Source organism: Lonchura striata, chromosome 13, assembly GCF_046129695.1.
Source record: "Lonchura striata isolate bLonStr1 chromosome 13, bLonStr1.mat, whole genome shotgun sequence".
NCBI lineage: Eukaryota > Metazoa > Chordata > Aves > Passeriformes > Estrildidae > Lonchura > Lonchura striata.
The window spans coordinates 15576754-15599349 of NC_134615.1; the positions used below are offsets into that span (position 1 = coordinate 15576754).

At 41.9% G+C, this 22596-nt stretch overlaps 1 protein-coding gene across 1 annotated transcript; it reads right to left on the minus strand.

The window, feature by feature from the left end:
- Nucleotides 1-3388: 3388 nt before the first annotated feature.
- Nucleotides 3389-22389, minus strand: BBS2 (Bardet-Biedl syndrome 2). The gene is made up of 17 exons (XM_021535216.2): nt 22175-22389; nt 20626-20853; nt 20114-20239; nt 19783-19845; nt 17218-17295; nt 14992-15096; nt 14064-14150; nt 12159-12294; nt 10153-10292; nt 9248-9392; nt 8509-8680; nt 7345-7474; nt 6602-6733; nt 5941-6078; nt 5398-5510; nt 4565-4713; nt 3389-3871 (listed from the first exon to the last, which is right to left on the minus strand). The coding sequence occupies exons 1-17, from the start codon at nt 22289-22291 to the stop codon at nt 3765-3767; spliced, it is 2166 nt and encodes a 721-aa protein (XP_021390891.1). The 5' UTR covers nt 22292-22389; the 3' UTR covers nt 3389-3764.
- Between the last annotated feature and the right edge of the window lie 207 nt (nt 22390-22596).

Below are 22596 nucleotides of genomic sequence, written 5' to 3' on the forward strand. Positions count from 1 at the left end.
GGTGTCCACAGGTAATAGGGAGGTCATCCAACAGCATGGCCTTGTGTCCTTTTTGTTATGTCCTGGGATCTGCGTTTTAGGGTGGTTTATGTCACTGGAGATCATCTCAAATGTTTTGAGGCAGCAGCCAGCCAAGTCCTGTGGTAAACACTGCAGGAAAGGCAGTGAGTGTGGCCTTGGTGCAACACTTTCCTCCCTGCATGTTTTCAACACTGCACCGCCCCACAGTCACTGCAAACAGGACTGTGCCAGACTCACCTCTGAGGTGTCCAGACCACCAAGAGGTGCAGCAGAGCTGTACCAATGCTTCAAGAGACAGCCAGAGTGCAGAACACTGCTGGAGGCTCGGCCCTGGTCTGCACCTGCTTGCCTGAAACTTTTTTCTGTCACTGAGAGACAGGTGTTCTTGCAGCTCGTGCAAGCCAGACACTGCAGGCCATGGGCTTGCAGTAAGCTGGGGAGTGTGCATGTCTTTCCTGGGTAGCTTTGGATTAAAGTCTGCTCCTTCTCCCATTCCAGGCCTGTTGGAGGCCACCACAGTGGGGTAAGACTGCAGCTGACAGTACAGGAGCAGTAAACTCAAAGCAAGGCTCACTGTTGACATGAGTACTCTGGATCTTTTCCCGAGCAGGTGGGATGTCCTGTGGGCATGTCTGCATGAAGACACAGGAGCAACAGCCTTCAGTGTCGATCCCAACACACAAAGTTCAAAAAAGGAATCCCTGAGGCAGGTGGCAGGAACCCCTACCATTGCTTCCAAAGGGGAAGGTATCTCAGCCCCCACAGGTGCCAGAGCAAGGGGCCAGCACTGCTGTTAAGAGAGTGCTGTGCAGGTCTCTCTAGTTCCAGTGTCGGTTCCATCCCAGGTGATGAGCAGCTGCTCAGTTCTAGCTGCTCCCTCACACTCTGTTGGGCAGGAAGGATGGCTGGGAGGTGGTTGCCCCGAACAGCTGTTGTAAGATCTTGCTCATATTCTGACTCATTTCCCAAAGCCAGCATCTCTGCGTGCTGCCAAAACTCTCTTGCTCAATTTTAATCTTCCTTTGCCACTTACAAAGGTAAGGGGATGAAGCTAGAAACATGCTGAATTGAGGACAGAACCCTTTGAATCATGGTTTCTGATGTACCTTTCTGCCTACTGGAGCAGCAGCTCTTCCTGGGAAGAAGGCTGTTCTTATAGAAACAAGTTCTTACTCTGAGCTCTCCCCTAGAACAAAACAAGTAATGGAGGCTTCAAAAAAAAAGAAACCAAAATTATTTGGGTAGTTTGGAACAAAACTGATAGACACCACAACTATTCATAGTCTGTTAGGCAAAGTTGGGAGTAAATTCATTAACAAAACAAAGTTATTTCTTTGACTGCATTGTGAGCCTAACAATGTGCTTGATAGATCTTGGAACATCCTTCCAGGAGATTGGGAAGTCAGGCTCTTTAGAGCTTGCTGCTTTTTAATAAGTATTACACTAGAGGGCATACCAGCCTCTGCTTGAGCAAGGCCCTATCTACCTGATCACATAAGGAACCACCCTTCTTCCTCTGGTGACTCAGATGAAGTAATTTAAGAAGCCAAATTTGCAGTTAGCTTTCAAAGGTTTAGAAATGAACATGTCTGCTCTCCCGCCCTTCTTGTTAAGTCCTAAACCCACAGGCAGTGCCAGGCATGACTGGTGCTGCAGGTACAGACGAAAGACTTCACTCACTAAAATTCCAAATTACATGAGCTACTGGAGGAAGAGGGGCCTTAATTTATACAGTGTCAGTAATGGGAGCTTTCTCTATAGATGCTCTTCCTGGATACCAATCTGTATTTACAATTGGGTGCAGCCACTTGCAAAGTACATGCATATTTCATTTGGCAAAGGTAAAAGTTGGTTTTACAGGAAAATAAATTACAAATTTGTCAAAAACTTAGATAAGGGAAATCAGCCTTACCAAAGGTCTGCACAGCAAGTGAAAGATTGACCTCACTGCCAGGAGCAGAACACAGCTGGGATTGGCAGTGCCTGGTGCGTAGTCCTGAAAATCAGACTGATGGGAAAGCTGCTTTCTGATCAGAGCTGCTCTCTTGCTCTCTTATCATTAAATGGAGTACATAAATATAAGAAAGCAAGCATTAGGATTTTGAACATAAAGAACAAGAGCTTGCAACAGTGGGAACAGGTACAGCAAGTGGCAGAAAGCCCATAACTTATGCCAGGAGACTGTTCCATAATAAGTCTCTGAGCTGACTTGCTTAGAACAGCATGGGTGGCTCACCACCCTTCTACCAAGCAGCTGGATTTGACTAACAACCTGTTTCTTGAAAGGATTCAAATGAGCTCCTGCAGATTCTGACACTAGTCTGTGCTTTCAGAAGCATAGCTCTCTATAGGGAAGGAGCCAAGGCAGTGGTGAGGGGCAGTTTTGGGAATAAAACATGTTAAGAGAATTACATTCCCCATTCAACTGGTCACATCATGCTCACTAGTGGCTCTGTAACAAAGGGTAGGTTGCTGTTTTTAATTCAGGTGGCTTGTAAAAGAGACCAGTTAGAGGCCATGACCCCTTCTGACAGCCCCAAGAAAGCACCCAAGAAATGTGAGATGGACCAACTCTTCTCTGCCTACGTTGCAGACACCATTGTATGGTGGCAAGGGCGATGCTGATGCAGGAGCACTAGGGCCCAACCTCCATCCTGTGCAGGTTATTTTTAGCTTCAAAAAGAAATTTGCTTTGGCAAAGGTTCTAAAATACCTTTAGATCTTAGATAGAGCCTTACTGTAATATTTTAATCCAATTCTAAGAGATCACATAATTAAACAGGTTTGAGCCAGGAGCCAAGTAATTTTCCAATACCTTCTTCTTTTGATCCCATTAAGTACTACCAGCTCTTCATAATTATGCACCAAGCTTGGGTGTGTAATTTGTTTTTGTTGTTCCTGAAATGCACCCTTGCCCATCTCAGTATGTGCAGTTTTTCCAGCAGTAGCACAGAACCAGTAGGTGGAAGCAAAACTTTCTGCAATCCAGGTGTGGGGAGAATGCTGGATATGAAACAGACCATGTCCTACCTGCACAAATCATGGAACTGGATACCTGTCAAAGATCTTCTGGCTTAAGAGCCAGTGGTTTTCATGCACTGCTCTGCAGTTTACCTAGAGAGCCATGCATCCCTGTGTAAAACCCCGGACTCTCCAGCACAGGAAGTTCAAGGATAAAGGAACTGGATACCTGTCAAAGATCTTCTGGCTTAAGAGCCAGTGAGATGTTATCTTTTGGTGGTTTTCATGCACTGCTCTGCAGTTTACCTAGAAAGCCACACATCCCTGTGTAAAACCCCGGACTCTCCAGCACAGGAAGTTCAAGGATAAAGGAACTATACAGCAGAAATCAGAAAAGTTGTCTGGGTTGGGTTTTTTCAACAAATAAATTTAGCAGTACACATCTCCCCAACTAAATCAGAACAAAATTAGTCAAACCAGTCTATGTTTTAATGGAAAAGACCAATGCCTGAACTACAAAATATATTTAAATACATAAATAAATTAGTGTAATAAAAAATAACTGTTTGAACTTCTGTCTTGCATAAATACCACATCTGCACTTAAACTCTCTTCATGGAGTTTTGGTCTGTGTAACATTTCTTGCCTAACAAGTAAACTACAGCACTATCATTGTATTTACTTCACCCTACAGTGGAGTAAGGATCTGAATTAACTGCTTGTCATCCATTATCTGCTCAGTGCATGGAATCACTGGCTCTGCACAGCTGCTGCTCCTCTGCCTAAGATGAAGCTGTTCCCACACGCATTATCCTGAACAGTGTGTTGAAGTTGTTGCTCCTTATTGCATCCCGACAAGCACTGATCACTTGTGTTTTAGGTTTGCCAACTACAAGGAGGAAAAAAAAAAAAAGAAAGGAAAGGAAAAAAAAAATCTCAGTTACAGAGTAAGAAACTGTTAAAAATACTTGATCCAGGCTGAAAATTTAGGGATTTCTTTCAAATACTTTTTAAACACATGATGAATCACCACCTTTTTTCTAGTACACAAATAAAATCCTTTCTTTAAAGAAGAATCCGCTGTAGCTTCTGTTTTATGTTGGAAGGGGAATGCTATAAACATACCAAAAAGTACCTCTCTCCCCAAAGACCTAGAGGACTAATAATGCAGATAAACCAGTCCTGCTTAAGTTAGTAGTTGCTTTTTTTAAAAGCAGAATTAAAAAACTAAGAACTGAAGTAATTCTAAAAACAATTCTAAAATCAGAAGACCATTTTTAAAGTAGTATGCCCAACAAAACTATAAATTTCTGCCTCATTCAGAAATCTGGAAATTATTTCAAATTGTTCTTTATAGAATTGTGATCCCAGATTATATGACACACTCACAGTTGACTGTCACACATAATTGGCTATGACTAAAGAATGAAAGATTACTTCTACTAACTCAGTTTCAAGCTAAAAAGTCTGAAGTCACTTAACTGACCCAGGTGACCTCAGGGTCACTTAACTAACCCAGGGACACATCTTACGTGCTTCTCTGAGGGTCTGAGAAAATTTTTTTTCAAAAATAAAGACTTACCACGTAACCGCCCAGCCCTTTGGATTGCCTGATTCACAGCTTTCAGATTATTCAACAGCTCTGTGTGATTGTTGCAACGAATTTTGTATTGATTTATTAAATCTCTGTTCAGGTCATACAACTCGCTGTACCGTGCCTTCATGTTTTTCCTGGGGAACAATCAGTCCAGTTATTTGCATCTCTAAGGACAAGAGAGTCGTTCCATTTGTCAATATAAAGGTGTAGCAATACATGGTTTTGTTGGCTACCACAGTCACCTGCCTGTCTGCCAGCTACAAGACAACAGACTTGTCTAGACATGTTGGTTATACTCATTATTTTACTAAAAAAAACCTGAACTGTCTATTTTTGCAGTTACTTTATCCAGCAAGACAAAGTGGAGGCACCACTTTCCCCAGTGAAAGTACCACTGCCCTGCAGTAGCTTGGGCCTCTTTACTGCTGCTCTTCAGAGTAAAGCTTGGAATTAGCAGAAAACAGCAAATCAGAGTGAAAGCCTGACACCAAAAGTTTATTTCCTGGTGTTCTCAAAATTTCACACACCACAGGTAGCTTTTCCTGCCTTCTTCCCTTAATATATGTTTTCTAACTTATCTCATCATCTTGAAGTAGATTTACCTCAGCTGCTATACACTAAGCTCCTACCCTTGCCCTGTTGCCTTCCTGCGACTGGTTTCCTACCTAAAGGACATGACAAGGTTCAAGGAGAGCTCATGGTGAAACCATCAAAGGTACACTTCTACATGAAAAATTGTAACTAAGCAACTCTTGCATCACACCAGTGTTTTTCTGTGTCTAAACCCCAAACACACAAACCAGGAAGCAATTGCTCACATGTCTCCCAGGAGCCGGGCATCTTCCGCCTGAACCAACATGCTGCGGATGTGGTTGGAGAGTTCGGCCATGTCAGCAGTGATCCGCTGATTCACTGTGTGATGCTCATCCACCTGCCCAAGGCAAACAAGTCATGAGCAAGGGTCCTTGGCACCCTGGGCTTACAGGGCTCAGGTTAAACCTCAGCCCAGTGCAATAGGAAGTAACATCCCAACCTGAACAATTAGCATTCCCTGACACTGTTCTCTTTCCCCTCCCTACTGCCCCCAGAAATGATGAGTAGACTGAGATACACATCTCACATGCTGACCCAAAAACAGAGCTCAATCTCCCAGACAACATATTTACTTTATCCTAAGCAACCAACTGATGGGACCAAGGGCCTGTTCTACAGAAAAAAAACAAGACAGAAAGATGAGTGTCCCATGGAATATACAGCAAGCCATTGTGGGCTGGTTTCCACAAAAAAAGATAAAATAGTTTAGAGATTGCCTCATAAAAAAAAACCCAGTGACTGCTTAGAAATGTCCAAAGCCTCCTCACCTTCACCAATACTTTCCGCAGCTCCTCAAAGTACGCAGGAAAATCTGCTTCCACCTGCAAATCTTCAATGGCCAGGAAAGAGGCCATTGACTGGATAATGTCACCAGCTAGATCAATATCATCTGTGTTGATGGAAATCTGTCAGAAAGGAAAGAAAGCACTTTAGCACTCTTCCATGCCAGAACACGTGAAACTGCACAGCAGTATTGCCTCTCCAACAGTTACCCATGCTCAAAGCAGGTCCTTTTATCAGGAGGGCATGTGCAAGCTCTACAGCTTTCAGTAGACAAGAACACACTGATTTCAACGGGGCTTTTATTCAAGTTTAGGATAGAGAGGCATCTGTGCATACAGGACCAGCTACAGACAGAAGTTACAGGCAGCCTTTGTGCCTCACATTATGGCTCCCTGAAACCATTCTGTGAGGAAATAATTTATCTCCTTCCTATAGATCTGCAGGCTAAGCAGTTTACTTCACTAACAGGCCCTGGAATTTTACCCACCAACAGTAAACAGACACAGACATTTCCAAAAGCCTGAGTGCCTTCTCTGCCTGTTTAGTCATCCTTCACTTTTACTGCCTTTAACTGGCAGCATGGGTACACTGGTTTTACTGGAGTATCACTGAAGGGCTGTTCCACCTGTCCAGGGAGGTACTCACCTCTCCACCAGGCTTGATTTTGATGCAGAGTTGACCTGCATTACGAAGAGAAGTGAAGCAAACCTGAAAGGGAGCACTCTGAAACTCTGCATCTTCTGGCAGCAAGAAGCTCTGATTCAGCCACATAACAATCTTGAAAAATAAAATTAAGAGCATCAGCCATCCCTTGTGTGTAAAGCCTGGGAACCACACAATGTCCCTGCAAATAACATACATCAGAACACATTATTCAGGGTACCACGGAAATTTCATTTACTAAATTTATCCCATAACCCCATGTTATGAACTTCTTAGAATGAGGACCATTGAATTCTTACACCAAAGCTGACTATTCCTTTTAAAGAATAGTCAATAATCAAATCCAACAATCAAAGACTGCTACGAAACTGAGCCAGTACCTGAGCACTGTGTTGCCTTTTTCCTGTTCTCTGCTTATTTAAAAAATTCAACATTCACTAGAGGTTTCCTGCTATCATCAAGCACACAGCAAATAAGATAATATCTGAAACACCTTCTGATCTCAGGCCTTTAGTTCTTGCAGGAATTCCTGACGCTTGGAATGCCTCAACTGAGTCATCTTTTAAAGACAGAAAAAAAGCAGGGTTGACTTGAAATACACAGACTCCAAAGGCCAGTAATGCAGTTAACTGCATAATTTCTCCTTTGCTATTGGAAATCTCAAGCTGATTGCAAACCCTTCACCTATGCAAGACTTGAAGCCAGAAAGAAGAGCAGAAACTCACCCTTTGTGGCCTCTCATTCATGGTACAGTTAACAAAGCTCAGGGGCTCTGTGGCCAAGTCTGGGCTGCTCAGGGCATACATGGAAAAGCGAGGAAGCTGTCTTGTCAACTCAAATACATGGAACTGTGTGCTGGAAGCAATCCAATGGAAAAACAGAGAGTAAATAACATAGCACAGATTCACCTATTGCAATGGTTCCTGGTTCTTTTTTAGCTGGAGACTGACACCCATAGTTTCCAATTACATAATCAGCTGCTTACTGCTTCCCTGGAAGAAACACTGAAACTTGGAAATTCCAGGCTTATCATAAGGTTGTATGATTCTTCTCCATTGATGTAATTTTCAATAATCCTTCTACTGAAATATACTCTCTAGGCTAATACATTTACAATTTTACTGTATGATTGGGTGTTTTCTTCACGAGTTCAGTGAAGCAATAATATTAAAAGCAATACTAAAGGCAAATAGAGAAAACAGAAAGGGAATTCAGTTCCATACAGTCTTTCTGCAGTGGATGCCTAGCTCTCAAAATATGCCTCCCTGTTCAGGGAAAGAATGCTGCTTCCTAAGGCACCAACAGCTCTGGCAGATGTGAGCAGGAAGAAAGCTGTTTCCAAGGGTATATAAAAAGACATTTTATTTTCTCTGGAGAGGTTTCTATGGGAGACTGGAAAAATGTCTCAAAATCAAGCATGTGTTACTTTCAATTTACCCTGAAGCCAAATGGGTTCAGGGTTACTTTATAGCTTGAGAAACACAGCTGTGTCTCCAGGCTTGCTCAAGTAGTCCACCCAAGCAGCCACGATCCAGGGCCCAGCTCCTTAGGGATGTCAGGACAGAGTCTCTGCATCTGTTGATTCCCTCCACACACCCACAGTAAGATATCTCCTGGAAAAATGCGCATTCCTTCCCTAAAAGCAGAACCAAAACACAACAAATCACAGTGATTCCAGAGCATTTAGACTTTGTCTGGAAAGAACTCAGTGCCACAGGTGCATCAATATTTTTAAGAAAGCATCGTAGCTCTCCTTTCATTAAGACAGAGAAATGGAGCACCTGGGAACTAACGGTGCACCTCCCATGGGAGAAGCATGAAACCACATTATTGCTGTTTCCTGGTCCCACAGTTCTGGAGACCAGCAGAGATCATACCACAAAACTCACCTGTTTCGGTAACCCACAAAGGCTTTGATGTGCAAATCCACAGGGACATCTTTGGGTGGAGTAAGGGGAACACGAACACAGCCTGAGAGGTTCTGGAGACTGGGGTGGACCACATGGCTCTCTCCTTCAAATATGCCCTCAGCAAAGATCAGCACAGCACGGATGATTGTGTCTTAGCAACAGGAAGAAAAAGCAGTTCCCAAATTAAAAGCTGTCCTCTGGCAACAAACCAACACTGTTTTCTGAATTAAGCATGTTCAACTCCTTACATCACTCCTCTGAATTGTTAAAATATCCCAAGTGACCAGGACTATCTGGACTTGACTGCATCCTCAGCATGCCCGGTGCAAGGTTAATTTGCTGTTTTGGGGTATTTCCAGCTTTGCATGTAAAGCCAGCTGAGATCCAGCTGCATTCATGCAACACCCTCACTAATGCAGCTGTGGGTTGATGTTTACAGTCAACACAAGAAGTGCTGCAGGGATCACCAAGGCTGGTTTCATCCAAGTTAAATGTTAATTGCCTCAGAAAATAACACATAGTAAGAAACAAATTCCATCAAACTCCTCTCCCCTAAGACGCATCCAAGGAACACAGCTTGATTCAAAACTCTGTGAAAGGAAAGAAGCCACAAAAGGGACATTACAGACAATAACGGGGAGACATTCAGCTAAATATAACTAAAATTTTGCATGATTTTACATGAAGTAAATATCAGTGGTTGAAGGTTATCACTCACCATTTGTGGTGGAAATACACAGTTCCACATGGGCAGACTGGCTGTCAGAGCCCAGATTAACTGAGAGGGCTGTCTGGAGTTGGGTGTTTGCTGGAATCAGACCTCTCTGCCCATTAGCTTCCTTCAACTGAGTGTTCAATTCAGCCTGTTACAGAACACATACCCATCAGCATCAGAATTTCAAGATTTTCATTCAAAAAAACCTAGAAAACACATACACAAGTCAGCAGTCTTTTCTTTCAAAGGAAGATTGTATTACAGCAATTCCCAGATGCTTCCAACTAGCTATGAGTGATGGCTGCTTTAGGCATGGAGTTGTGGACACTTGGGCTACAGTATGTTTGAGTGCTTCATTATGGATGAACCTCAGCTCTGTATGCAAACTTTTACTCAAAGAACACTTCACATATGTCAATTTTAAACACAGTCTTATAGAATTGCAAGTTTCTGCTATGGTGGTCAATTGCCGTTTAAAGATTGAGTTTGCTCTTTCCTCAGACTATTTTTTGAAATGCTCACCATCAGTGTGATTCCTACATCCTGACAGTGCTCCCCACCCTCACGCAGTGACCTGATCCTCTCACACAATCCCCTCTCATGCACTGAAAACTACAATTTTCAATCATAAGCCAAAGCACAAGGCTGAAGGGAATCCAGTTCTAAACATAACTGCTCTGGCAAGAGGAAGAAGCAAAGAAGGCGTTATTAAAATACAAAAAGCAAGTTCTGAACTTGCACAAGATGCTAGCCAAATGCAGAGGCAGGAGCCCCCAGCAGACAATCTCACTGCATCCTGACAAGCAGTTCTGACTTGTCTGGACTGCCCCACAACCGCTTTCCAGATTACTCTGGATTTTTACCAACACAAAGGTGTGTTTTCGCCCTACACATTGTTAAAGCAGTACCTTTGTATTTTCCTCATAATTTTTCAATTCCAGCAGCAGATTTTGTTTCTTTTGACTAAGTTCTCGGATAAGATCCTGCTCAGCACTTGTATCCATTAGGTTCCCTTTCATTTCCTCACCTCCTGGCAGATAGCCTCGGACTGTACAAAAACAAAACATAGCCCATTTCAGCAAAGACTTCAACAGCCTGCCCAGAATTTCAGTTTGTTACATGACTCTCTTGAAAACCTCTGCAGTTCTCATCTTCAGCTAGTACTATTCAGTTGAAAACTTGAGCATTGATTTAGACACACAGTCTCTCACTTTCTTGGTGACTGAGGCAAGAGAACTGCATTAAAAAAAAAAAAGGTGAATTTCCAACCTGTCTTTAAGCCGTACTCACCTGACCAAACAAGTGCAGCATGCAGTCCTTTTGCAAGAGAATTCCCACTGCAATCATTCTTTAAGGTGCTTAGGCAAGTTTACAATTATGTAGAATTAATAAAATGTGTACCTGGATTTCTAGAGCTGGTCAGAGGAGTTGTGGCTGTCTGGAAGTGGCTGTAAGTCACTGTTAATCAGCCAGTAAACAAGATTTACCCACATTAGCTTTTCCCCAAATCCAGGGATACTTCACTTCAAGGGTTAAGACTTGTTTCCCAGTAGTTCAGAGAGGCACAGAGTTATGGAAATACCTCTAACTGTCAGCGGAGACAGAGGACCTGAACAGGTGATGAGACAACTTTCATTTTGCTCTACAGCTGTGCACCCTGACTGCAGCTCTAAAAATGAAAGCCAGGGACAAAAATCTTTTACTTGGGAAGAATATGCTGCCTTGACTGCAAATGTCTGCTGCCCTGTAAAAAGCTGCATGGAACTTGAAATCATTAAGCTTGCACACTGTCCTCTGATGAAAGGACACACTTTATTATTTCTGAGTGAATCATTCATTTAAAATGAGAGCAAGACAAAAACCACTGCAACACAAGAGAACACCTCATGTGAAAGGATGCTGGTCCCAAATAGAACTCTAATAATACTCTCTATATAACCCCAGCCACACTTATTACTAAGGCCTAAAGGGATTCACATTGTGCAAGGCTTGTCTACAATGGACCCATCAGAAAAGGATGATCATGTTCAGTGATACCAACCTACACAACTCTGCTAGGACAAGGTTCTCCAGAACTGCTTACAATGTTCCCCTTCCATAAGCTTGGGAAAAAGTTTTATAAGCTGAAGCCCAAATGCAGCAAATCCCCACAGCCTGTGATTAAGACAGTCAGCAAAACACACTGCTATTTAACAAGGACAGGCTTTTGTTTCAAATGGGTTGTGCCAGACCTGCTTGTCTCAGGCCACTGACGCCAAGGAGTCGGATAATCACACCAGTGTCTTTCCTGGAGCCATCCCTGTAAATTCATACTGAGCTTATTTAAATCATCTGTGATCATATTTATTTCCACTCATAATAACAAGGCCTGACTTCTTGAATGCATGGTGGGATAAATCCACCACTTCTCCAGTCTCAGGATAGCATTTTCCAGGAAACAAAGTGCTGTTAACATCTGAAATTTCTAATATAAAAACTCTTAATCTGCAGAAGAAAACCAAAACACACACACCCTCAGCTCTTTAAACACCTTTACCTACCGTAAAGCAGCCAAAGAAGTAAAACATAGAAAAAAATATTTCCTACACATTCATCTATTATAATGTAGCCTGAAGAACCAGAGTCTGTACTGAATATCATTATCTTTGCATTAGGATGGGGTTTCTTCCATTAGACAAATGAATTTTGATGGTTTCTTGGATCATAATGAAACACATGCTGATTCTCACAGAAAAGGCAATATTCAAAATCCTGTTTGCAGATAGCATAACTCAAAATTCCCTTAACTGCACATAAAGCAAAGGGCATTTGGCACACAAAACGCTGGAACAAAACAATGTTTAGCTAATCTGAGATGATGTGATGTGCCTGATATTACTGTGTATTACATAAATATCATTAACAATGCTTTTACCTTCACCATCAACTGAGCAGCAGATTAACTGGGTGGTCCCATCCATTCTGTAATCCCCCTCCACCAGTCCTGCAATTGAGGAAGCAAAGTTGTCCTTAAAGATGACCTCCCCAGTCCGGTCACTGCGTGCATCAACCTGGAAAAACAAAAAGTTCCAAGCCTCAGCATGAAGAGAAAAGCCAACTCCAAAACACGTGTCATGCCATACCCTGAGTTGTTAACTGAAAGCCAGCTCTGCTCACAGAACTGCAGGGGAAGCTGCAGCTCTGCTCATCCAAACACCACACATGAAAAAAGTACTCTCAAGAAATGACCTCTAGGCAGACTCTAGAAGGAGCTAGAAGGAACTTCTCTTCAGAGATGCTTCCCTAAGTTACAAAACTAAAAAAGGAAGGAAATAAAAGGAACTGCAAATCTGCACTGGAAATACTATGCACATATGATGCAGCAATGATGGGACTAAACCAGAAATAACTTTAATGCAGTATTTACAACCTCTCCTCTCAGCTGCAGTCCTTGTGTGGTGAATTATTTTTATACACAAATACCACAACCTTCAATTACCTTTCAGTTGATAAGAAGGGTGAGGTGGGCTCAGTTCCATGCACTGTGTAATTTCCATAGCACAGGTCACACCATTACTCTTTCTGGGAGCTATGGACTGTTTCAGACCAACATATTGAGTAGAGACTACCAGTGCAAAAGAACAGGAGCAAAGCAAGGAGATATTCTCTGTCACTGTGGAGCTCAGTAAAGAAAGATGCAGGTACATGTTTATGGAGCAAAGAGGAAAGATCCCAGTTTATTCATGCATCTCTTTTATACAGTTTTCAAAGAGCATCCCCTGTCTATCTCCAATTGGGAAGTAACAAGTTGTTACCCTTTATTGATTGGTCGCTCAATCTGGTGTGGACATGCAGAATGAGTTGCTTGTGATATACAATCTTCATTTTCCTACCTAACACTGTAAAAACAGTTTATACAGGTGGCTAGAATTTTTCACAGTCCTAGAGTTCTTTCTCAGGGAAAGCAGGTTGTTTAGTTCTACAGTCCTAGAGTTCTTTCTCAAGCAAAATAAGTTGTTTTTCACTGCTGCAGGACTCTGCTCTCATGAAGAGCTGTCAGCTTTCTCACGGCTTCTGTCAGCTCAAGTCAGGATTCAGTTTGTAAGGCCTCTGGCCTGCTGTTTCACCACCACAGTTCTTTCTTTAACAATGTCACACACCTAATCCAATGTAAGTTACAACACATCTGGGCTCAGGACTGCCAGCTTGATATGAAGTTATTAAAGTGCCGCAGGCTAATGAGAGTAATAAGAGGTGTGTAGAAAAAAGCACAGCTTTACAGAAAAACCTGGCAAGCTGCATCCAGGAGAGATGTAGCAGTTGAAACAGTCATTTCTGGCAAAGGGGAATACCAAGGAACAGGTTTAAAAGACCAAAACTGAACTGTATAGAATGCCTCTACATAAAATGAAATAATACTTGATTAATCCTGCCACAGTCAAGACAGACGCTGCTCTCCTGTTACATAACTGCTTTGTCCTCTCTGCAGTTTGGGAACATTAAGAACACACTGCAGAGGATTATTCACGTGTCCTCAAGACACACCTGAATAGAGACACTCAAGAACTCTAGGATGTGGCATATGATCTCTGCTGCCATGGAAACAACTTGCCACACCTTAGCAATTGACTCTGAGCTAAGCAGGGGAAGCAGCTTTTCTCTGATCTTGCATTTGGCACAAGACTCACAAGCCAAACTAGGTTTACTGCAATAGATCTGCAGCGCTCAGGTTTCTAAGTCTTTTTCATTTTTTGGTTGTTGTTCATCAGATAACTTAACAGCCTTGTTCAAACACAGCCCCCGTATCTACAGTTCCTCATTTTCCCCTGTATAAACTCACCTTCCCGTTAGACCAGCCAGTGATCAACTCACACACTCCATCAGAGTTCAGGTCAAACGCATGTATGCTCATTGCTTGGTTTTTTGACTGAGGGCAGAAAAGAAAGAACAAATTAAGCTTGGGTATGTTCTCTAAACTTCACATGCTTGCCACTTGCAAACCACTGGACTATGAGACTACAGAGAGTACAGAAAGGAGTATAACTATGCCTCTTAACAGGAAGTTTCAGCATCACTAAGGTCACAGACACATGTGACATCTTAGCCCTTGCACTACTAATTTAGTACACTGCTTTTAAAGGACCTGATAGTTCCTTTAAATACATTTTCATCCAAGTACATTATCAGAACTCACATAAACGAAGTGTAAAAATCAAATCCTCTAGGAAAAAAAGTATCAGGGCCTCAACACGGTCATAAAATTAGACTACTGAGGACAACCATGAGCATCTTCCTGCCAACTCTCAAGAAATCATCTTATTGCTATTAAATATACTGTTCTGTGTTATATTAAGAATATCAAAATGAGCATCAGAAAAGAATCTTGTCAAACTGATTTGCTGGAGCAGGAAATTGCTATTGATGAGAAAAATTAACCTTGAACATAGATAATGCAAGATTTCGGCTTCTGAAAAAGTTTATTGATTCAGCCAGAGGATATTCTAACACAAACTCAAATGTCTCCTGTTAGCTGAAGAATCCCTAGTTCTATGGTTGTATCCCTGTTGTTTAAACCATCACCAACAGCCTAAAATACTGCAGGAACTGACCTGGTATTTTACAGAACCTACAAAAACAGGTAGATTTTGTAAGAACAAAATTACATTAAGTTCTCTGCTCAGCAAAGCTCACCTAAGGGTAACATCAGAATGACCTGAAATTAGATACCAAGTTTCCAGGCAGCCTTCAAGCTCCAACAATGGACTGACCTTAATCCTCCAGTAGCGCGCTGCCTTGTTGTAAACTCCGACGGTGCCATTGGCAAGAGCGTAGCCAAAGCGGCTGCCATACATGGGGCTAAGTGCAGTGATTGTCTGGTGGGGAAAGGAGGGAGAGAGAGGACACAGGAGTGAGAACTTGTGCAACTTCAACTAACAGAGAACAGGCTACAGACCTATCATATGAGTCCTACATTTCTTAAGTGGTAAGTAAGTCTGTTGTAGGAAGTATTGAATACTGAAGTAACTACTTTTAAGAATCACTGAAATCACTGAAGGCCTTGCAGGATTTCCTCACACAAGCTGTATTACCAGTGTTAGCACACACTTCAGCAAAGATTGCAAAACTGCCCTCAAACAACTATTTCCTACCACAGACAGCAAAACAACTGCTCATAGGATTCCTGTGGTCATCAGGGCTTACACACTAGCATTGAGAAATTACACACAATATTCCTTAAGCTTAAGGAGCTGACAATGCCAAAGGTTCAACTTGCCTTGGGTTAGGAAAGCCCCGGAGATATTACTGGTAGAAAATCTTTGCCCAGTACTAGTAAGATAAAAATTAAAAACTGCCACAGTTGGACTTCTTTGGAACACCAGACTAGGTGTCCTACCTGAATAAGTTCTGGAGAAAGTCCTGAGAGTCATAACTTGGCCTGTTTCTCACTCCTTTAAAACCCATTCCTCATTGAGCTAAGGTTATCAGGGCTTGGAAATGCAGGTTCTTCACACACTGAGACTAGAGATTTTAAAGTCAGGAGGAACAATTGCAATCATCTGTCTGGTCTTCTGTACAACATAGCACAGGAGACTTCCTTCAATTAAATTCTTCCCCAACATTTCATTTGAACTTATCTGACTGTGCCCCTTGGATGTTTTACCATAAAAATTTGTTTCCAAACACTTTATCCTTTCCTCTCGCAATCTTCTGCTGAGTCTTTCATAAGTATAAGCTAAATTACAAGTACCCAGTAAGGACAGAAGACTACAGCAACAGTCAGAAACTCAAACATAACAATACATCCAACTTTATTCTCCATTTATAAGAACCACAACAGTCTACAGCTTCAGCTTCACCAGAGTAAGTGATTAAACATAGAAAATTAAAACTATCCAAGACTTACAAACTAAGCATAATGTACAAAGACACTGTTCCCTGATTTTACCTTCCTAAAAAGAAAGGTTTCGCTTCAGCTTTATCTTTTTATGTTAGAATAGTAGTATTGTAACAGGCTTCCTATGACTGCAGGTGTGAACTTAAAACAATACTACTGAGGATCTGGAAATAAGTCACACTTAAAAGTGACAGACCTTTAGCATACCTTTAACTAGAAATATCTAATGACCAGACTAGCCACTGCACAGAGAGCAAGACATATTACAGGCCCAGTTCTAATTGCAGTGATAGCAACAACCTCCTTTTCTGGAACAGTGCCTGGCTTTGTCTTTTATAGCTCTTCATAAGTGGTTTATTAGCTAAGCCTTTTAGTCCCATCTTGGGCAGCTGGGAGGTCTCAGATCTTAAAGGACAAAGGTCTGCGACGTAACTCTACGTTGGGTCCAGAAGGGCTGTGAGAAGACTGAGAACACTTCTAAATGCAGTGATAAGGATATTTTACTCCCTCCTAGAAACCAAAATCAGTGGGCTTTCTCTCAGTTCTTAAGCTAAACAGCTACTCCTATCCTTCTGTAAACATATCTGCCCCCATACCTTACTTTAGTCACCACAGCTCTTTTTATACAGCCAGTTTTTAACTCCAATTGCAATATAATCTTCCCGTTTTGCCTGGGCATCCCCCTTCTGCCCTGCCATGCACTGCCTGGATACACACACAGGGACAAGTTACACCATCATGACTGCATCTAAAACATTTGAGGAAAACTGCAGAAGGCATCCTTTTACTCAGAGGACACTAAGAGCTTCAATCACAATCCAGCAACCTTAATTACCCTTGCACAGGCTCCTGACTGTCAGCCAAGAATAGTCACTTTTCTCAGTGGGGTGAAAGGTTTATAAATAAACAAAGCAAAAAGCCCCCTGCATAATGAAAGACATTATTAAACTCAAACTTTTGCAGTTCTAGCAGAATAGATACTGTTCCAAATAGTTAAGTAACTACTTAACTACACAATAAATCTGAACCAGAGAAGCTTTAGATACACAACACTTTCAGCTCTGTCAGCAACTATAAACATTACCCAGAAATAATTTACCTCTGTCTCTGACATTTCTGCCACAATCTCATCTTCTTTAAACACACGGATGTCAAAATCTTCAGAGCCAACAAGAAGCTGAAAATAAATAATGCTCTTTAAAAATAATTATTCAAGCTAAGGAAGCAAGCACCAGAATCCAGAGGACAAATGAGTATTTCAAGTCCAGCAATGAAGACGTTTTAACAGATCTGTGAAATGTTGCAATGTTGGACTGATCTCTCATTAAAAAAAAAACAACTAAACAAACACACACAAAAAAACCCAAGACAAACAAACCAACCAACCTCAAGGAATCCAAGTATCAACTATCTCTGCTTCTCTAAACTAAGTGGTGGCTGCCACTACTGCCAAGTAGAAGTAAAATCAGCTTTATTTTGATGTAAATTATTATACCAATAGGCACTGAATTGGGTCTTCTGCCTCCTCACTCCTTAATATTTCCTACATTTCAGTTCTTTTCCTGTTTCCTAGTTCACCAGGTAGAAGGCATTAACTGGAAAGAAGCCCAATGGAAAAGTTCATACTGAAGATCGTGACAATTGTCAGATTCTCTTTTGCAAACTGAGAAACCAAGAAACAGATCTGCTCAGTGCCTCATCCATAAAGTCATCCATCAAATCAAAGTCTACAACTGGTAGTACTTTTCCCCACTGGAACCCATGAGCCTTTCATCTTTACATGGCAAAAGAGATACAAATCCATAACAAAGCTGGATTTTTAAAAAGATTAAAAGCTTTTATTTTCACAAGTAAAGATGCTTCAGATTATGTCAAACTAAATCACATCAAACTAAGTCTACTGCACCTACTGAAATTATTTGCAACAACTAACATATTTAAGAAGTACAGATCTCTTGACCAAGTTGCAACCACCAGCAAAAGGCAACCAGATAAAAGCACACAATCCTGAAACAATTACTGGTGATGCTGTGTTTTCCAGAAATGCCTAGACTTTTTTGGTTAGTTTGATTCACCCCATCCACCTCAGTGATTTTCATCCCACTGGACAGAAATTTGAAAGAGCGAGTCTAAGTTCTGCTCCACAAGTCTTCTGCCAGATGGCAGAAGAGTAACCTTCATCCATCCAAAAATCCTGAGGAAGGCAGTGACAAGTTAGTTCTGTTAGCTACTAAAAGTATATTTAAAATCAGTAAATTCTCAATCAGTTTTTTAAAATCAGTAAATTCTAAATGTAAAATTGTTTTTACTGGGGCAGAAAGAACAGAAATTAAGCTAACATAGTCATTTACCAGCTAAGACACAAAGTGGTAATTTAGGAAGCTTCTTCTTGCATTTTCTCAGAACTTCAGCTTTAAACCAGAGGCAGTTTCACAAAAGCCACAAATAAAAGTAAATAAATAGGTAAAAACCCTTTAAAATCACCCAGATAATTAAGATCAAAAAGAACCCTGGAAACATCTTGGTAAATGCACTTTGGGGTAACTGGCCCAACAAGTTAGTCAGATATTGTATCCAGCTCTACTCAGCCCAAAGTAGCACCAGATTACACCAACTGCCAAGAATGAACTTCCATCAAACAGAAAAATATAGCAAAACCCACTTAAAAGCACAAGTCCAAAACATTTGCAATTAGTGCCATAGATCACTTTCCTGGTTTCTGAATCTCTAGACACTGTCTCCACTTTCTATAAACACTTCTCAGCACACTAAAAAATTGCAAAGCGGAGCTGTGCAGAAATTTATTTGAAAACTTGAAACTGTTTCATTTCCTAAAGATCCCAATCAAGCAGGGCCTGTACCAGTTTAGTGCTTATAAAAAACACATGAATATTGTCAAGGCCCTTTACACACCACTATTACATAGTCAAATTGGATGTTCCAAAGGAGGATTTTTCAGGAACTAAACAAAGAAGTTGAAGTAATTATGTTTAAAGTCTTAAGACAAATTACAAAAGTAAGTATTTTTAGCATAATGATTTAACTTCATATTGATTTGCATCTGATGTATACTAGGAAGCCATTACTCTTCTTAAAGATTCATATTTAGAAGCACAGTTGTTCATTTGGGATGAAGAAATGTTTCCAAAAGAGAATGCCATACAAATTCACAATTTCACCAAACTCTTGCAGCCTGCACAATCAGAATATCAGCTTTTTCCTATTGTTTGTGTTGCATCATTATCAGCAAGATGTGTGTTACAAGTCATTGTCATTTTAAATCAGCAAAGCAAAGAGTATTTCATTTGCCTATGTCCCTGTAAGGGAACAGAAGAGCTGGACATGAAGACAGATTTCTCAATTTTACCAAGCATAAGTGAAGCTTTTCAAAAGAATAGCTTTTTAAAAGTTCACTTTTAAGCTTGCAAGTTGTTTCTCTGAAATTTAAAAAACTTCATAACCATATTCAAGAAATACCACCAAAATAGATGCCTTGCCACCTGATGATCACAGGCATTTCACTGTATAGTTCCTGGTGTAAAGAAAAATGAGAAACTTTAACTCATGATGTAAGTCAGTTGTATTTGATAATCTAAGTTTTTCTATTATCATTTCACTACAAGACCACGAGAACAACTGAATTAATGTGTAAATGATTACAAACCTCAGTTTTTCCATCATCATCGAAGTCACACAGTGCTAATGAACGAACGTTGTCTCCAGTAACCTGCAATGAGAAGGACAGTACTCAGTGATGGTCACAGCTGTCAGAAGCTGAATTATTTTTATTATCTCAACTAGAGAATAACAATTGACACAATCAGTGTTCAAGTAACACCTGAATGCACTGGCTAAAATACAGTTTAAGGCCTGAGATAAATTAAGAACAATCAACAACTAAAATAATAGTTATCATATTAAAAAAAAAATCAGGATGATTTAGTGCCATTGAAAGAATCTTCTAATAACATCAAAACTATTACGCGTGGCCTTACCGTCCAAAAACGGTCATTTCCTTCATAATCAAAGCCCTGCAGGGCACAGTTTCCACCAATAATAGCAAGTGGAGGCGAAATATCTCCCAGCTTCCCAAGAACTATTGCATTGGCTCCATCTGAAACCTGAAGAGAAGCATTAAGGAAAAAAGAAACAGCAGACAATAATACATCAGACCACACAAGTGAAGAAGACAGCTTCCAACAGTATCACTGTCAGTTTAGCTGAGCTCTGTATGCCTAGTATTTTTTTTAAGTTGGTCTTGTTAGGTGATGGAACATATGAATGCAATGTATATCTCTATGTGTGAGTGTAAATTTTCATATATTAATTTTTAAATATTGCAGATATTCTAGAGACAAAACATTCTGAATATAGCAGTAGGAATAATGCATAGCACAGACACATAATTAGTTAACAAAGTAATGTAAAAACTGTAATCTTTACAATTCAAAGAATTCAAAGAAAATTATGGAGATACTAAAAGAAACAGACAGTTAAACCAACTTGCCTCTCTGTAAAACAAATCTGAGTTGTTATACACATCGTAAGCCAATAAATTAGTCTGTGTTCCAACCAGAAGACAGTCATAGCCCAGCTGAGGGTTCAGCACCCCTGAAGTCAAACAAGTAATCCCTTGATTAATGTTCAGAAGAGAAATGTCTGAATCTTGGTTACTTTGCACCATTCGGTTTGTGTTTATTCTCTGTCCTCGGGCATGAGGATTGTGAATAAAAACCTGTAGAAATAAAGACATAAATATTAACACAACACATGTATCTGTTTGTATACAAACAGTAAAGACTATTGTTTGGAAATAACCATGATGGGATAGAAGATAATCATTCAACCTAAATGAGGACAAAAGACTGGGGGTTTTACTGACAATATTTCTCACAGCTATTCCTTAAACTATACCAGAAACAGGGAAATGGCAGGAAAAACAGTGCTCTGACCAGTGGAGTTCCAACATCATTGTTTTGTTTGTTTCTGAAAATGACAACTGACAAGTCTTTGGAGTAAGGCAAAAATAGGAAACAAAAAGGAGCAACAACAAACTAAACAAATTAGCTCCAGTGGTAGCATTATTTGCAAAATATGCCAAACATTTAAGACCATTTACCTGGTACATATCTGTAACCTCCATCTGTAGGTGAACATGGTTAGTTTAAAAAGGATGAATGATAAATATGGTTTTACTCTCACTGACCAATGCTCAGTCACTGTAATTTGCCTGGAGCCAAGTCAGAGGATCACAGGCTCAACAGTTTGCTTTCTAGCTGTGCAGTCTATCCCTTAGACAAGCCCTTGTTCTACGCTGTTCTAAAGGTGCCAAAATAACATTAATAATGCTTGGAAACATCACAGATGAACTCTCTTTGTATTTACAACCTAAGTGCCCCTGTGGGTTTATGCTTCAACTTATGCTTTATTAGTCAGGTTGTACTTAATTCTGTTTTGTTTATGTTTCTAACTTAAACAGAGCACACAGGATGCACTCTGTTCCCGTCAGGCTGTTTGTGCATCACCCACAGAAACCTCAGCCCCGTTATCAGCACAGAGCTTGGTTTGTAACAGTGCCAAGGCTCACTGCTCTAAGAACTGCATGACAAAACCCATGGCTTAAAAAAAAATCCCACTGTCTGCTAGAAAACTTAAGTTTCTTTGGCGACTTGGGTTTGTAAACTGGCTCAGGCTAGAAGCCACAGAAGTCACCCAGTCCAACCTCCCTCTCCAACAGGGTCCCCCAGAGCGTGATACTCCAGATTGCGTCTAGACATCTTTTGAATCTCCCCGGGGCTGGAGACTCCACAGCCTCTCTGGGCACCTCTGCTACTGCTCAATTTCGTCACCTGCTTTTAATGTTTGCGGGCTCCCTGCTGCAGCAGAGCGAGGCTTCGAGCACCCCGTGCTCGAGCGCCCGGGCCGCGGCTCTGCGGAGCCGGGCTGGGCTCGGCCCTGCCGGGGAGCTGCGGGGGCTCAGCGCGGCTTCCGCGGCGGCCGCCGGGGCTGCTCGGCCGGGCCAGGCCGCGCCGCGGCCGCTGCTCCTGCCCCGTTACCTTGCCCGCCTGCGTGGCGGCCGCCAGGCAGGGGTGCGTCCCGTCGTACCGGCCCAGCGCCACCATGCGGGGCAGGATCTTGTGGTTGAGCTTCAGCGTGAACACGGGCACCAACATGACGGGCGAGGGGCCGCGGGGCAGGGCGGGGAACGCCACAGGGAGCCGGCTCTGGCCGGGCCGCGGGGCCGCCGCCGGACGCGGATCCGCCGGCACCGGCACCGGCACCGCGCGCACGCGCAGGCGCCGCGTCAGCGGGAGGGGCGCGGCCCGAGGGGCGGCCGCGGGGGGGCGCTGTGGGGCCGGGCCGCGGGAGGCGGCGGCCCTGAGGGGAGATGGGACCGGGGCAATGGAGAGATGGGACCGGGGCAATGGGGAGATGGGGGCAATGGGGAGATGGGACCGGGGCAATGGGGAGATGGGAC

What these genes read in the sequence shown, in the direction of transcription:
- BBS2 (XM_021535216.2), bottom strand. Translation starts at nt 22,291, where the DNA reads ATGTTGGTGCCCGTGTTCACGCTGAAGCTCAACCACAAGATCCTGCCC. An exon ending in TGCGGAAAGTATTGGTGAAG is followed by an intron (nt 5,511 to 5,940) that starts GTGAGGAGGCTT and finishes TGCCTTGGGCAG; the next exon opens with GTGGATGAGCATCACACAGT. An exon ending in AAGGGCTGGGCGGTTACGTG is followed by an intron (nt 3,872 to 4,564) that starts GTAAGTCTTTAT and finishes TCCTCCTTGTAG; the next exon opens with TTGGCAAACCTAAAACACAA.